The 15,257-nt window shown below is 49.2% G+C and overlaps 1 protein-coding gene and 1 long non-coding RNA gene across 2 annotated transcripts in view; one reads left to right on the top strand and one right to left on the bottom strand.

The window, feature by feature from the left end:
• SCNN1A (sodium channel epithelial 1 subunit alpha) overlaps positions 1-15,257 on the bottom strand; it is a 65,589-nt gene that overhangs the window by 12,300 nt on the left and 38,032 nt on the right. The window contains exons 3-6 of the mRNA XM_055002974.1: positions 10,534-10,789; positions 8,585-8,772; positions 2,111-2,211; positions 217-380 (exon numbers count right to left, since the gene is read on the bottom strand). Coding sequence (XP_054858949.1) covers positions 217-380; positions 2,111-2,211; positions 8,585-8,772; positions 10,534-10,789 — 709 coding nt within the window. The remainder of the gene's footprint in view (positions 1-216; positions 381-2,110; positions 2,212-8,584; positions 8,773-10,533; positions 10,790-15,257) is intronic.
• Positions 13,382-14,481, top strand: LOC129345743 (uncharacterized). Its single transcript, XR_008598604.1, has 3 exons — positions 13,382-13,642; positions 13,963-14,014; positions 14,374-14,481. It is a non-coding gene; the product is annotated as an uncharacterized LOC129345743 (long non-coding RNA).

The raw sequence follows: 15,257 nt of genomic DNA, 5'->3' as shown, positions 1-15,257 counted from the left end.
GCTCAGTTTGTTGACACTCTGCTTTCATGGAACTGCGTAATAATGGAAGTTATTTTATTTTGACCTGTTATGACCTGTAAATCTAGACAAGAGGCTGTGGACTGAACTAACCACAGAACAAAACAGATCTTTTTGCACATTTCTGCTTTCCCTTCCCTGTACCCATGCTAACAGCTGCTTCCCCTTGCATGCTGAAGCCGTCTCCCCCCCCCTTACCTTTCTCATACTGATAGAGGTCTCCACACCGGGACGCACATTGAAACCCCCCTCGTCCATGAACGCCGGCTCATTTTGCCCGTGTACCATCACTCGGGCTCCCGTAACCGTGGAGAGTAGAGGGATAAAGTCATTTTGCTCTGTGCGGACGACGAGGGAGAGGCCTGAAGAGACAAGTAAAGCACAAAAAAAATGGGCTAGAGTGCAGAGAGCGTTGAAAGAATGGGGGAAAGGTGATGAAAGGAAGGTCCAATTAAGGACAGCAAAGAGACAGAGTATGCAACATAGTCTAAAGGGAATTCTGGGGTGATTCTTCCTTGAGCCCTGTGGCCTTCAGAAAGTCATCTGGCACTGTTGAGGTTAGGTAGTAGAGACAGGAGGTAGGAGGTATAACTGGGTAGAATCTGGAAACTGGGTTAGAATCTGGTGCAGGATCAGCTGGAAAGTGGAAACAGTGAGGACAAGTCTCGCCTCTGGCGCAATGTCTGAGAAGCCTCACTTACACAGACAGCTGGCACGGCAGCCCGACTATGTTTGGAATGCAGGCTTCAGGCAGTCCCAGGTAGGGTTACAAGTCCCCAAGTGGGGGGTCCTCTGCTGCCAGCCTCTGCCCCCAGCTGCTTTTCACTTAGGCTGGCAGTGAGGAGGGGAGGAGGAATGGGGCTGGTAATTCTGGAGCATGCTCCTGCATGCTCCAGAACACTTCTGCATTGCACTGGAATGACATCATTTCCAGCGTGACATGGATGAGAGGGGTTGCACCAGTGGCCAATTCAGTAAAAATCAGCCCCAAACACTACATTTGGGGCTGATTTTTACTGAACAGCACCTCCCACAACCTGTGTTGCACCAGGAATGACGCCGTTCCCAGTGCGACGCAGAAGCATTCTAAAGCGTGCAAGGTGGCGTGCCTTCAGTGGTATGCCCTCCCCAGACCCCCAGTCCCCTGCCTTGAGCCCCACAGGACTTGCAAGCCTAGTCCCAAGACCAAATGTTCCTCCATCCAAAAGCTCCTCACAAACTGGATGTCAGGGAGCTGGATCCAGAGCACTGCCTGCAAAGCTAGCAGAGCAGGATTCCCCGCCGTCTCCCCTCCTTCTGCAGCCCACGAAGTCCCTAAGATTGTGCTGGGGGGGAGGTGTCAAGGGAACACAGGGAGGTCCAAATTGTTTCATGCTGCTTTTTAAAGAGGATAACCCAGTCAGCCTCAGTGCAGGGCAGAGGGTGGGAGGGACACAGTTTCCCCTTCCCTGCTATAAGCCTGCCAGGGTCCGGGGCCTACCAAGAACTCTCCAGAATCAGGCCAGGGCAAGCCTGGGCCTGGTGAACAAGGAACTGCCTTTAGTGAAGTATTCTGATATCTTCCAAGCCAAGTCACAGTTCCTGTTAATAAAGAAACCATCAAGTTAAAGGCAACTGGGAGATGTTGGCTCCGCTATGCAATAGAAGTGGAGGTGCGTGCTGGGAGTGGGGACGGGCAAAGCTCCACTAACAAAAGAGTGCCCTTCCACCAGAAGAGTGGCGCCTTCAGCTCCAGCCCAGATAGAAGAGTTGTAGCCAAGCTTCCTTCCTGCCATGCTTGTTTGTATGCACAGATATTTGTTCTTCCCCACAAGGAAACAGCCACCCATGCAAACAAGCTGCCCTGTGGTCTAAAGCGTAGTCCTCCAGCAGTTCCCCCACCTCCTTTGTATGAACTAGTCCTAGGCAAAGGGGACGCTTGTTGGGATGGGGTGGGGCTGCAGATTCCCGCACATCTTACGAGAATCCCAAGTGGAGTTTTCTTCTCTGAGTGACCTCCTTGGTGGGTTGGATTTAAAAACGTTTTAGAAGGAGCTGTGAGCTGGAGGAGCTTTTTGTGACATCTGCCACTGTCCAGCATGCGCCTGCTCACCGTTATTGATGCCGGGCAGGGAAGACATCCAGAGGGAGCTGTCGTTGTCGTTGAAGGTGTAGCAGTTCCCATAAATGGGGTGGTGAAAATGTGTGTAGTTCCTGGGAGAAGAGAGACAGAGCATCCTGGTAAACGGAATTAAGGGTCCCCGAACAATTCCACACACACACACACCCCAGCTCACTTTGTCACTCCTTTAAAAGAAATAAAACAGCAACCACAGCAGAATACATTTCAGCAAAAAACAAACAACCCACAAAGTCGGATGCTTCTTCAAACTGGATGTTTAGAAAAAAAGAAATGTGGGGGTGAGTTGGGTAGGAGATGCTCTAGAGCAGGGGTGGCCAAACTGCAGCTCGGGAGCCACATGTGGCTCTTCTAGACATATTGTGTGGCTCCCGGAGGTCTCTGAGTATCGCTGTGGCCATACATTTTATTTTAGTCTAGTTTATTTCCCTCCCTCCCTTTCCTCCTTTCTTTCCATGTCTTTCCCTCCCTTTTCTTTTTTTCCTTCCTTCTTCCTTTCCATGTCTTTCATGTTTTCAATAAAAATGTTGGGGTTGCCAGGTCTGACTCAAAAAATATCTGGGGACTTTGAGGGTGAAGCCTAGCAAGGATATGATGTCACTTTAGCGATGTCACTTCCAAGTCAAAGGTCAGGTGATGGCTCTTCCCAAGCTCCACCCCTTCTGATGATGTTACTCCCAGCATACTGCACCCAAACCCCACCCCTTCCTGTGATGTCACTTTCAGGACTCTCCCCCAAACCCACCTCCTCATCTGAAGTCACTTCAACGCATCATGTCTTGCAGCTCTCAAACATCCGACGTTTATTCTATGAGGCTCTTACGTTAAGCTAGTTTGGCCACCCCTGCTCTAGAGCATGAGGAAACACCCACATCTGCCGTTGGGAGACAGAAAGGAGGAACCGATTGGCAGATTTTTTTAGGTTATAAGAAGTCGTCTCCAGCGCCGATGGACGCTTTTGAAATGTTGAGAATGGGGGGGTGGGGGTGCCTCGGCACAATGGCTGACATGGGGTGCTGAAAGTGGCCACAAAATGTTGGGAGGTTGTGAGCCAAGCAAATGGAAGCAACGGATTCAGATCGGCGCTGCATGCAGACCCAAAGGCGATGCCTCCCGATTTCTCCTGCTCCCGTGACGGGGAGGAAAACCAGGACCAGCTCCCTGCCTTGGAGAAGAGGAAGAAGCAAACGGGCCCCAGGAGACCCATCCGGGAGACTTGGCATGATGTAGTGGATAGAATGTTGGACTAAGTTCCTGGGAGACCCTGGCACAAGTCCATACTTCTACCATGGAAGCTTTCTGGGTGACCTGGGGCCAGTCACATCCTCTCTGCCTAACCCACCTCACAGGGTTGTTGTTGTGAGAAAACTGAGGAAGATGAATGATGTTCTAAAACTGCTTTAAATCCCAACTGGGGAGAAAAGTTGGACATGAATCAATAAATGCAAATGCATGCATGGTGCCTGAGGGTGCCATGTCGGGAATGACTGGATTCCATCGTCTGTTGGTCCTTCATTCCAGCATGAATGAAGGACCAATGAAGTGAGAGTAGGGTGACTGTAGAACGGGAGCAATATTCACTCTTGGCCTAGTTCCCAATAATCACTGAGCTGATACCATATCATTTTCCTACTCACAATTTAGAGCAATCCATTTGAACTTCATTAACGTAACTGAAGCACACGTGTGACAGACGAGCCCTGCCAGAGAACGTTTTCTCCAGGAAACCCATCAGGGGTTTCTTCTCTTCCTGGAGAAGCTCAAGAGCTTCCCAAAGAAGAGAGGTCTTAGAGACGCACAGGGGTGGCACCCTCAAGCTGTGTCGATACCATAAATAAGGTCTCAGGAGCATCACGTGCAGATCTGCATGGCTCAAAGGTAATTCAAATTTAAACAAGGATCGACAGCATTCAAATGGTGAGTCAAAACAGCACCGATAAAGCCAAGCCACAGCGACAGGTGGGTTTGGGAGAAGAAAGGAGTAAATAAGTTGTGAAAGGAAGGTCAGAGCAAGGTGAGTTGACAAAGCACTGCAAACAGCTGCTGGAACCGTCACTGGCTTGACTGGATGCCAAACTGACCCAGAACAAGCATGATTCCGCTGCATCAGTATTTCTTCCTAGACAGGGGATCTACCCAGGGGCAGAGCATCTACTTGGTCTCCAAAAGATAAAAAGGCATAGTGGAGAAACGCCATTCTCTTTGTGGAGTTCACTTGCTATGGGCTGCAGAGGGGAGGGGCCAGTCCTGGAGTAGAAGGTGATTGGAGGGAGAGCGAGTCAGTTGGTGGGGCGGGAGTTGGAGGTGGACGGTTGGTGGCTGGAGAGCGGAGGGAGAGACGGCTCCGAGGGGAGAGGCAGATCTAGTGTAACCCCAGGTGTCAAAGGATTGGGCCTGCCCTGCACAACATCCAATTAGGGCACGAGGGAGAGAGAGGAGGGGTTTCTTTTTAGGTTGTATTATTCCTTCCGTTCACTGTATATTTGCCTGTGTATAGTTAGAAGTTCAATAAATGAGTTTTGGAATTTATGAAGGCAGAAAGCTCTTCTGTTCCACATGGTCCCCCAACCGCTTGGGCCCACTAGCAGAGGAGGGGGGTTAGGAGGCTGTCCCGCCTAACCAGGACCCCATACAGGGACAGTGGTGGCAGCAACTACCCGGAGACAGGGAAGGGAGACAGCCCCTCCAGGTGCCTGGCCAGAGGCGGAAAGGGTTAGGGGTGGGCAGAGGGGAGGAAAGGCCCCGTTTCGCCACAGGCATCATGCAGTAAGTGAAGTGAAGGACCCCTTCTGCCTGAGAACCTTGAGAGTTGCAGCCAGTCTGAGTACGCCATTAACCTTGATAGGCCAACAATTGGACTCAGTCGCAGGCAGCTTCACGTGTCTCTGTGTGAATTTAGTTTACATCAGCAGAACTAGTGACTAGCCAACTGCAGTCCACCAGGGGGTTGATAACATCTGGGGTTTCCTGCCTCACTGGCGCTGCAAAGACAGGGGCAGGTGGAAGTGCTCAAGCACTATATGTACAGGCGTGGTATTGTGTGAGAGCCTGGGTGGTATAGTGGTTAGAAGGTCAGACAAGGACTTGAGAGACCTGAGTTCAAATCTCCACTCCTCCATAAGAACATGGTTGCAGTTGCCAAAAGTCACAAGAGAAGCTGCTTCACACACAAACATCTTTGCATGGGCTGAACTGGGCTAGTTTCCTATTCTGCATAGGAAGCAGCTGGGATTTCTGGTTTAATATCTCGTAAAATGGAACTAGATGTGATTTCAGAAAATGCATGCTGGTCAGGACAATTGGAATACAAGGGGGGGGACACTTACAGTGGAGTCCCATCCCTTTATCTGCTGCTTCTCCTTTGTGAATGCTTCCCCCTGTGGTGGTATTTTCCCCTCTGTATCTAAATTTTGTTTGGAGTTATTGCCAACACCCCCACATGTATGTCCCGCTGTTCTTTTCATAATAACCACAGAGTGTTAACTCTAATTTTTACGGAGTAGAGTTAAAGATGCTGGAAAGACATCTATGTCGCAATCGAAGGGATAGAAGTGTATGCTTGACATGTTTTGGGAAAATGTGCCGGTATCAAAGTTGGTGTGTTTAACAGGCTTCTGATCCATTTTTAAAGTCATGACCAGGTTGTGCTTGAGTGGTAGCAGAATAATTATTTTGCTAAAGCACTCTTTCTCAGTACAAATATAATTCAAACAGAGCAGTAATGCATGATTTTTCTCTGTAAAATTCACATCGACTTTTTAAAAAACAGCACATCAACTTTGGATAATGTTTACCATCACTTTCTCCAAGAATCTGAATTCAGGTACATTGGCCAAGAGTTTTTGTGGTCTCCCTCTAGAACATTTTCCAAATACTTGACATTCCCAGGGGAGGGGTGGGGACAGGTTTGCTATTTGTTCAGCCATGGTGGTTAAACCCCTGCCCTTGGCCCCAATCCCCCCTCAAGAAATTGAGGAGCGGGAGAAAAAAACAGCTTCCATAATGACACTCTAGGAATTTCCCCATGTCTCTGTCGTCTTTAATGTAGAGACCAGGGGAAATTTCTGCAGCTTTACCCAGAAGGGACTTCACACCCTCCCCAAACATCACCCTCCCTAGGTGCCACCTTCAGATTTTCCTGGCAGTTGATGAAGCAGAGCTGGCAACCCAAGTGGGGAATGGCTTGGAGATGCATTGGCAGCACTTAGGCTCAGGCCAAGCGGCAAGCAGTGGCTTCCCTTGCGTTAGACCTGTGGCTGCTGACACCATTTTAATTGCTTTATAGTTTTTTTGACACAGAGCTGCGAGGTCCCCCTCCAGAACGGATGCTCAGCGGGGCAACCCCAATCGAGCGGGCTTGCTGATTGGCCAGTTCGCCCAAGGAAGATGCAGGAGGAAGATGGCCACCTAGCCGCTCCTCATCATGCTACCTGGATCATAAGGTGGACTCATGCTGCCTGCCCTGCCTCCTTTGCCCCCTAGCACTGAATCTGCATGTGGGGAAGGGAAAGCTCGGACTCAGCTTTGCAAGTACTTCTTTGCAAAGGGGCCAGGGGGAGGGTGGGCAGGGCAGGTGCGCTGGGCTTCATCAGGCATCCAGCCCCACCTCCCATCCTGGCTCCTTCCAGTTTGGAAAATTCCTTGAATTCATGGCTGTGCAGGGTCTCTAAGCTGGGCAGAATTGATGCTTTCGTTTGGGTGCTTTCACAATGCAACCCCCGCCCCCCCCGCCCCTGCTTCCAGGATAGTTACACGCTTATGAGTCACTCTGCACTATTCCTGAGGAACACGTCGATCCTGCTTTTCAAAAGTAAGAAATACAAGGCAGCTCACAATACAAAATCTGTCCATTTTTCGACAGAGTGAGGATTGCTGTTTCTTGCACATTTGGTTGGTGTAGGAAGAGAGTAGAGCTCCCGGCTAGGTAGTATCTGCCTCCTTTAAAAGGAGCAGGAGGAAAGCTGTGGCAGTGACCCATGGAGGACTGAGGGGCAATCCCTCTCCTCCTCTGGTTAGCAGTCAAACCCCACCCTCATGACAATAGGGAAGATTGTGAATATGCCTCTATCATAAACCCGTCTTCTCATGTGCCCTGAGCGCAAGACACGCTGCGCAAGACTCGCTGCAGGAAAATCACTGGAATGTGAGTCATAGGCAAGGATGACTAGCTGCCCCACACTCCAGAGATGTGCAAAGATTTAAAGACAAAAGAGATCTTCCAGGAGTTCCTGAGTTAATCTCATCCACACCTTTCCAATCTTCCCCTTTCCTCCTCCCTAAGCAAGGCTACTTAGGGGTCTGATAGCCCTTCCTATCCATCAATTGCGGGTCATCAATCAATTTTCTTACCTTTAGTTACACCCAGGAAGGTGCAATCAAGCCTTTCCCATTTTATTGTCTCACCTCCGGAGACAGTCATTAAGCTATTGTTTATGGGCAGAAGACATGATCCTGCCCCTGGGCACATTCCACAGTATAATTGGACTGCCCTGCCATGGTCTCAGCATGTGTCCCAGGATCCTATGCACACCTTCAGATACATGTCTGAGCTTTCTCCTTCTCCTTGCCACGAAGAGCTGGTTGTTGGCCACTACTCTCTCTATGGACATCCTCTATCTCCTAGACTGGTAAATATCACCTGACCCTGTACTCCGCTTTCTTTTCCTCCCTATTTTCTAGTTAGCTCTGTGTTGTGTGTGATTTCCTGTATGTTTGCTTTTGCTGCCCCTTTAATAAAGCCATTCCTGTTGAACACCCACTTGGTTCTTTCAGAGAGTTCTCTAAGGGAACAACCTTGGTATACGTTGGTGGAGATCCTGCTAGCTACCCCCTCTCACTGCTTCTCCTTGATTGCTAATTCCCTCAACTCACAAGGAGACCCCCCAGTTGGGTAACATGCACACCCAACATGCTGGGGCAGGGGGCAAGGCCATGTCTCCGGGCAAGCTGGCTGACCAGCAAGCCTGTGCAATTAGGGGTGTCCCACCACACTCCTGTTTGGGGGGGGGGGCTCATGTCTCTGTGTTAAAAAAACTACAGATCAATTAAAAATGCAGTCAGCAGACACTTCTAGCTTGGCCTTTAGAAACCAGTGAGAGTCATAGCAGGATTTGGGGTATTTGGCATCAGATTCCTGAGTAATTCTCTCTCCCTCCCTCTATCTGATTGACTGGATTTTGTGATACTTTGCCAACAAAGGAGGGGAATGTAGGCCGTACCACTGATCACCTTTTTAAAAGACTGGAGTAATTCTGCACAGGAATGCTCTGTTAAGTGAATAAATTATTAATAGCCAGATCTGCTTTTTGAAATGGTTTACAGAGGGAACTGTGGGAAAGGCAGAACATCAATGTTTTGAATAAATAAATAAAATAAATTCTGAAAATTAGACTGGAGTCAAAGATAACGAGGGCCGTGTTAGAACACAACAGTTCTTTGGGGACTCACGCTTTGTCGCATGATGCCTCGTTGAAACGGCAGGCGTAGATGAAGCTCTCAAAGTTGGACTCATCCAGATCTTTGGTGGCAGGGATTCGGGCCAGGATGTTGATGTAATGGAAGCTGTACCACTCTCGCACAGCATCCACACCGGACGAGTACATTTGATGGAAACAGTCAGTCTTGTTTTCATTCCACTGCAAAGGGAATTAACAATCTTGTCAGGACATCCCAAAACAAAAGTGATGGAGTGCGGAAACGGAGACTTTCCTTACAAGAGGAGAAGCAATGAACACAAATATCAAATGGATATGAGGGCAGGTGCTTGGTGGATTTGCTGATGCTAAAAGACTGGGGGAGGTAGTCACTTGAGGAAGATTGCTAGAAGATATGTAGCTTTAGGCCATATTTATACTGCAAACAAATGGGATTAACAGTTATTCCCTTGCCTTTGGCAAGTTCTGTGAGGGGCAACTAGGAACATCTAGAAGAGTACCCCCTCTGCTGCTCAAGAGCTTCTAAGGGAATAAAAGGAAAGGAAGAGTACTTTGAAACTACTATTCTCAGGAATCTTCGGGGGGTGAGTGGGTACCATGCCTACATTGCATACTATTAATACGTTTATTTGCCTCAATATACTTTTCAGCAAGTAAAGTTGTCTTTGCTGAAAAGTTATTAAAAGTTATTAAAAACTCTGTGTGTGTGTGTGTTGTGTTTTCTCGGATGAACAGTGACTTTCAAACATAACAAACAACTGGATTTATCCTGTCTGAGATCAGTGAACCTTAAACTGAGTTAAATTAAATCACTTTACTTTAGATTTCAGTGATCTGAGATCGGCACCTAGCCAGTTGTCATGGTGACAGTGAAATTGGAGCAATAGGATTGGAGTAATAGGATTGCACAGTTAAGTTACTGTGGCCTGCTGCTTCTCTGGAATTATGCCCAAGCATAAGAGACGCAGGCACAACAAGCAACTTCACACTGGTGGTTAGACCTCCTAGACACTGGTGCCAACAATGTAAAAGCTCCTCTCTATGGATGGAACTAACACAAGGGATCACAGCAAGGGTGCTTGTATGGCTGGGCTGCTTCTCTGCTTAAGGTGGCACAGCAAGGCATGCTGATACCCCATAGGAACTTGGCTTGCCCTTAGGGTGTGACAGCTAAGGCAATTGGCCTCACCTTCTGGGCCTCCACTGTCAGGGTCTGAGCTCTCTTAGCATGGACTCAACAAAAGTTAGTATGAGCCCACATGGTGGCTGCAGCTACTGAGGCCAGCACGTTACTGTGCTGACCCAATTTTGATCCAAAGGGAAGCAGCTTGCTAACGTCTGGGCTGCCACAAGGACTGTGATTCTGTATAGCCTTGGGACAGCTATAATATAATCACAAGTGTGAATTTCATGGCAACATTACAGGAAAAGTTGAACAGCTTCTCCTAGAAAACTCTGCCTGACATAATAAAAAATGGAAGGAGAACTCAAATTTGAAAGCTTTGCTGAACGGTGTCAGTGCATATGTCTATTTTGTTTTTAGTAGGGACCTTTCTTGCCAATGAGAGAAGCCTCATTAGTTCTGAAAAACTCAGACTTTAATTGCCTTGTGAAACTCTTCAACAGCCTGCTGTAGGTCAACAGATGGAAACCAACACAGATGGGAAACCCACACCACATTTGACTGCATGGGCACCCGCTCTGCCATCTCATCAAACGGCAAAAGGCAGGCTGCCTGGGCAGTCCTCTTGCCATGCCAGAAGGATTCTGTGTCTTCTTGCCATCACAAGATCTGGTGAATCCGGAGTCTCCACGACCGTCTCTACCCTCATATTTTCCCGAGCACAGCAAGCATAGCAGACTGTGGAGCAGCCATAGGCAAGAATCAACTACAAGACAGCAATGGCAGGAAGGGAAGGAGAATCTGGAGAGGGAGTTGAAGGAGAAGGGAAACAGCCTCACCAGGATGAAGCCAATCCTCCAGTCGTTCATGCCCACTTCAGGATTGTTATCCTCCATGCTGCCTTGACTGTCCCTCTTCTGCCTCCACAACGGGTGACGCTGGACATGGTTGTATAGGCTTCTAGATCTGCGTTTCCGACTAGTCTTGCCCATCCGTTTTTTTTGCCCCAGAGGCATGTTGTATTTGTACATATCCATCAGTGTTCGGTGCGTGATGCGATCCAGGTCTTCCAGATCATTCTGAAGAGCGCTGTACCTAAAAGATGAACAGATGGGATTGTCAGGTCCATGTTTCTATAATTGCTAACAGGTGAATCCTCCAGGGATAGACCTCAGGAGTACCAAATCTTATTAAGCCTGTGGGCACTGGTGTAAACTACAGGGGGGCTGAGGGGCTCAAGCCCCTCTGGATTTGGCTGGGGGGGGGACCAAGCAGTGACAAACTCACATGAGGGACTCAGTTACAATGGCAGGTGAAGCACCGAACTGTCCACCCTTCCTGTTGTATGATATTACAATTTCCATGATTCTTTGGGGCTTTGTTCCTGTTTTTTGCTTGTATATATTTGTGTGTTTATTAAGAATTTATAATTGAAAAAAGGAATTGCAGTTTATATAAACAATTTACAAATAAATGTTACAGAAGAATTAAGAGACTCGGCCAGAAGACATATGATTTTGAAAATCAGGCTCTGGGAAGGCAAGATTTACACACTAGCAACAATATATGCGCCAAAAAAATCAAGAGAATTTTTTTCAATGAAAATATTTTCCAATCCATTATAGATTTTCAAGAAGATAATGATTTTTAGAGACACGAATGAGGTAATGGATCTAAAAAAAGATAGGTAAAAAAAAGCAAAGAAGGTAAACTCCCCCAAAATGTGTTTAATTATATGGAAATGTTACAATTGGAAGATGCTTGGAGGATCAAAAATCTGAATACTGGAGACTGTACTTTCTTTTCTGACAGACACTAAACACATTCACGGATTGATGTGTGCTGGATATAAAAAACCTGAGTTATTTCTATTGTTTATTTTTTTAAAAATTTTTTATTGTACTGATGTATGCATTATATTACCTCCACATACAATCTATACTTCATGTACATATACATATAGAATAAATTTAACTATCCATACATCCAATACAGACTTGTTCCCCCCTTTTCTCCCCCCTCCCCACCCCTCCCCGCAAGAGGAATGACCATAAGAATCACCTACTTTATATCTTTAACCATGAGCACACTCTTTGGAGTTTCGTTAATATTATTTGGTTGGTCTCTCCTCCTCTTACCCATCTTTTATATCTAGACCATTTCTTCCTTATCATTAACGTCTTATTTTCCCATGTCTTATCCTGTTTTAGTATTGATAAAATATCTGATTGGACCCATTCATATAAATACCAATTCCATCTTTCCAAAGTCCATTTAGAGGCATTTTTTCCATCCATGTGCTATTACAGCATGGGCAGCTATAATCATGGCTTTTAACAAGTGCTGTCCGTTTTCCTGTACTTTATTATTCCCCCAGATGCTGACTTCCAGCTTGGGGAATATGGAGGGCTGACGCAGCTCGAGGAGCTGAGCTGTCCATGTTGCTGTTTGTGAGGGCTAGTGGGGTACTGATCACCCACAGCCCCCTGTTCTCAGGTGGAGAACAGGCAAGTACACTTAAGACCCCAAGGGTGAGTTGATCTCAGCTGTGTGTGTGGGGGGGATCTACGCAATGATAACCCACCCAGCCTTGAGGTCCCGCTCATAGACGGGTGGCAAAGATCTCTGCAGCAGCTCTGGAGTTAAGCTTTTGGCTTAAGACCTCCGTACCCAAGCTTCAGCATCAAATTGGGAAGATTGGATTATTTTAATTACTGAAACAACAATTACAACCCGTAAAGAAGGACTAATAAGGTAAAGATTGCTATCTCTCTTTCTAAGAAGAAAATTGGTAAAAGAACTGAATTAAAGTAGAAGATAAAAATTGCAAAAGATTTAAAACTTTACTGTGAATGTTCTGGCAAAGTAATTGAGAGAAAATAACTTTTTAGAGAAGAGCTAAGGCGGAAAATAGATTATTGTTTACATACCTGCAGCTTGAAAGAGATAGCGAAGTGTGAGAGAGCTGAAAAATCGCGAGAAGCACTGAGCCGAGAAGAGGAACCGGAAGTGCGTCAGTGCAAAAGAGAGACTGGCTAGAAGCGGCCTTTGAAGAACCGGAAGAGGAAGAACGCCATTTTGGAGAAGGGAAAGGGCTTGACCTCAAATTGGGCGGTAGGACATTTTGGATAAGGGAAAGGGCATAAACTTCAAGTAAAAACCATAGAGAAAAGACGCCTGACATTTTGGAAACTAGGATCGCTAATTTTTAAAAGATTTCGTTAAAACTTGACATTTATACTGAGAAAAGTAAATCAGCCACGCCACGGAGCTAAGGAAAAGAGCAGACTCGTGGGAGTGAGGCAAAGCAAGCCCCACGATGTCGAAGAAGGAATGGCAAACGGCGCTGGACAGTCTTGATAAAAAAGTTGCAGAGGGGAATAGGGAGATCAAAGATATGATGCAAGCGATTGTGAAGGACATGGGCAGCCCAATCCTAAGAAGGGCACGGAAAGTGAACAGGAACCGAACTAAGGCTTGCGAGGGCGCATCTAGCCCGTACGCCCGCGTAAGTGGCCTTCCGCCCGCGCTGGGACGCGGCGCTGGCCCGCCGGCGGGCCAGCACCGGTGCAAGCCACAGGCGCCCGGGCGGCGGCGCAGAAGTGGCGTAGAGCCCTACGCCGACGCAGGGGGGGGCGGGGAGCAAGGCGGGGTCGGAGTTAGTCCGCTCCCTAAGCTCCTCCAGAAGCGGGAACGCCCACAGCGGCGCAAAAAAGCTACGCCACGGAAAAAGAAGGCGTAGCCCATAGGCGTCCATGGAACGGCGAAAAATCAGCCCCCTCTCTGAGCGCCTCGCCCCGCCCCTATGGCCCGAAGGAGCATAGGATGAGAACTATCCCGGGGACCAATCAGCGTGCGCGCCCGGCATGGACGAGCCCCCCTCTCTGCACCCAATCACCTGCGACCGCGTCCTACAAAACATCCGGCCAGCACCGCCCAAACCCCCAGGTAAGTGAGCACTCGGCCGGAGGCTCTGCCCGTCTGCTGAGTGGCATTGCCCCTTTGAAAACCGAAACGGGCTGAGGGCATTCACATTGGCAGGCGCAGAATGCACTCAGGGGACTTTGCGAAAAACTGGGGGAACTTCGCATAAAGGGGAAGAGGTGCCTAACTGCCTAACTCTCTTTCTACCGTGATAGAAAGAATGACTCCACAGCTAACTGATGCATGCTAGTTGCTTCTAACTAAGCACAAACAAACTAACCCTTCCGTGGCAGAAGGGAATGACACTTTGCAAATTAACCGCATGCTCTCCCGTTTCCTTGCAGGTGCCCTGACTCTTGCGCTCCCACCTGGTGATGACCGACAGAGCGCTGACAGGTAAGGAGGAGGTGGGGGGGCATTCCGCAGATTAGTGCAAACCGCCCATTCACCTGAACCCACCCGCTCACTTGCTGCTTTGGGTGAGGCCCAGCAGGGGTGGGGGGCAACCATGCCCGCCCCTGGCTGCCTCAGAGGCAGGCGCCTCGAAAACCACATGTGGCCAGGTGTTTGTTGTGACCAGCTCATTCTCTCCCTTAAAGGTAAAGGCTTGCCAAGGCCGAGTGCATCCTCACCAGACCGTCATGCATCAGCTGCTGCCCTCGACCATGTGCAACCCCCCCCCCGGATGGCGGAGTGTGGGGCTTGCCTTGCCAGTGGAACGAGGCAAAGCCCACACGTGTCTTTTTCCCCCACAGGCACGTCCAGGGCATGGCTGCTCCCCCGCGCCCCGCCCTCCCCAAACATCTCTGACGGACGGTTGGCTGCAGCCCAGGAAGCACCGTCGCGCCGCGGCCTGCATCCCAGCCCCGCCCCTCCGAGCGGGAAGGAGGGCTGTGTGGAATGCTCCGGCTCCCTCGCCAGCCTAAACGCAAGCCCGCTCTTTCCAGTGCAATAAAACGAGATGTACAACAACTGTTTTCTGTGTCTGCGAGTCTGACTTCGTCCTCCGCCCCTCCCCCAACACTCCCGTCACATCTCCCCACCTGCACATTGCCACAAATGTATCCGACACACCCCGTCTTGCCTCCCCACCCCCTCCCTCCTCCTCCCCCCTCCTCCTCTGTATTTGACCAGTGTCTGTACCACCCATCTGCTGAAGAGAACTTGATTCTCAGAAGCCTGTGCCACAATAAAATTGGATAGTTGTAAAGGTGCTACGGGACCCTTTTTGAATTCGCTACCACAGGCTAACACGGCTAACCCCCCTGTATCTATGGCCAGGTAGAGGGTTGGGGCGGGGCATGTGAGCGGGGATCCCCGGTGGGGAGAGTAGCTGGCACACGATAAGCCAGGGAGAGGGTGGTGCGAGCTGCAGCTGCAAGGGAGCGGGAGATGGCAGGGGAAACGGTCCACTCGCGGGAATCCTAGCCCCCACCAATGGAGAATCCAGGGTGGTGGCAGGCGGATGCCATATCCCGGGCAGGAGGTCTCGCGCGCCTGGGGAGGGTCGCCCCCATCGCAGCCGCAGCCCCAGCAACACAGTCCCATGAGCGGCCGCCTCCCAGAGTGGGTCCAGCCCCTCGGGCGTCTGCAGCAGCCCCATTGGTCATTCCACCCCAGGGCGTCCTGCCTCGCATCC

This window comes from Eublepharis macularius, chromosome 18 (genome assembly GCF_028583425.1).
Source record: "Eublepharis macularius isolate TG4126 chromosome 18, MPM_Emac_v1.0, whole genome shotgun sequence".
NCBI classification, from domain to species: Eukaryota; Metazoa; Chordata; class Lepidosauria; order Squamata; family Eublepharidae; genus Eublepharis; species Eublepharis macularius.
The sequence above is the reverse complement of the archived record's forward strand: the minus strand, read 5'-3'. Positions and strand labels throughout refer to the sequence as shown.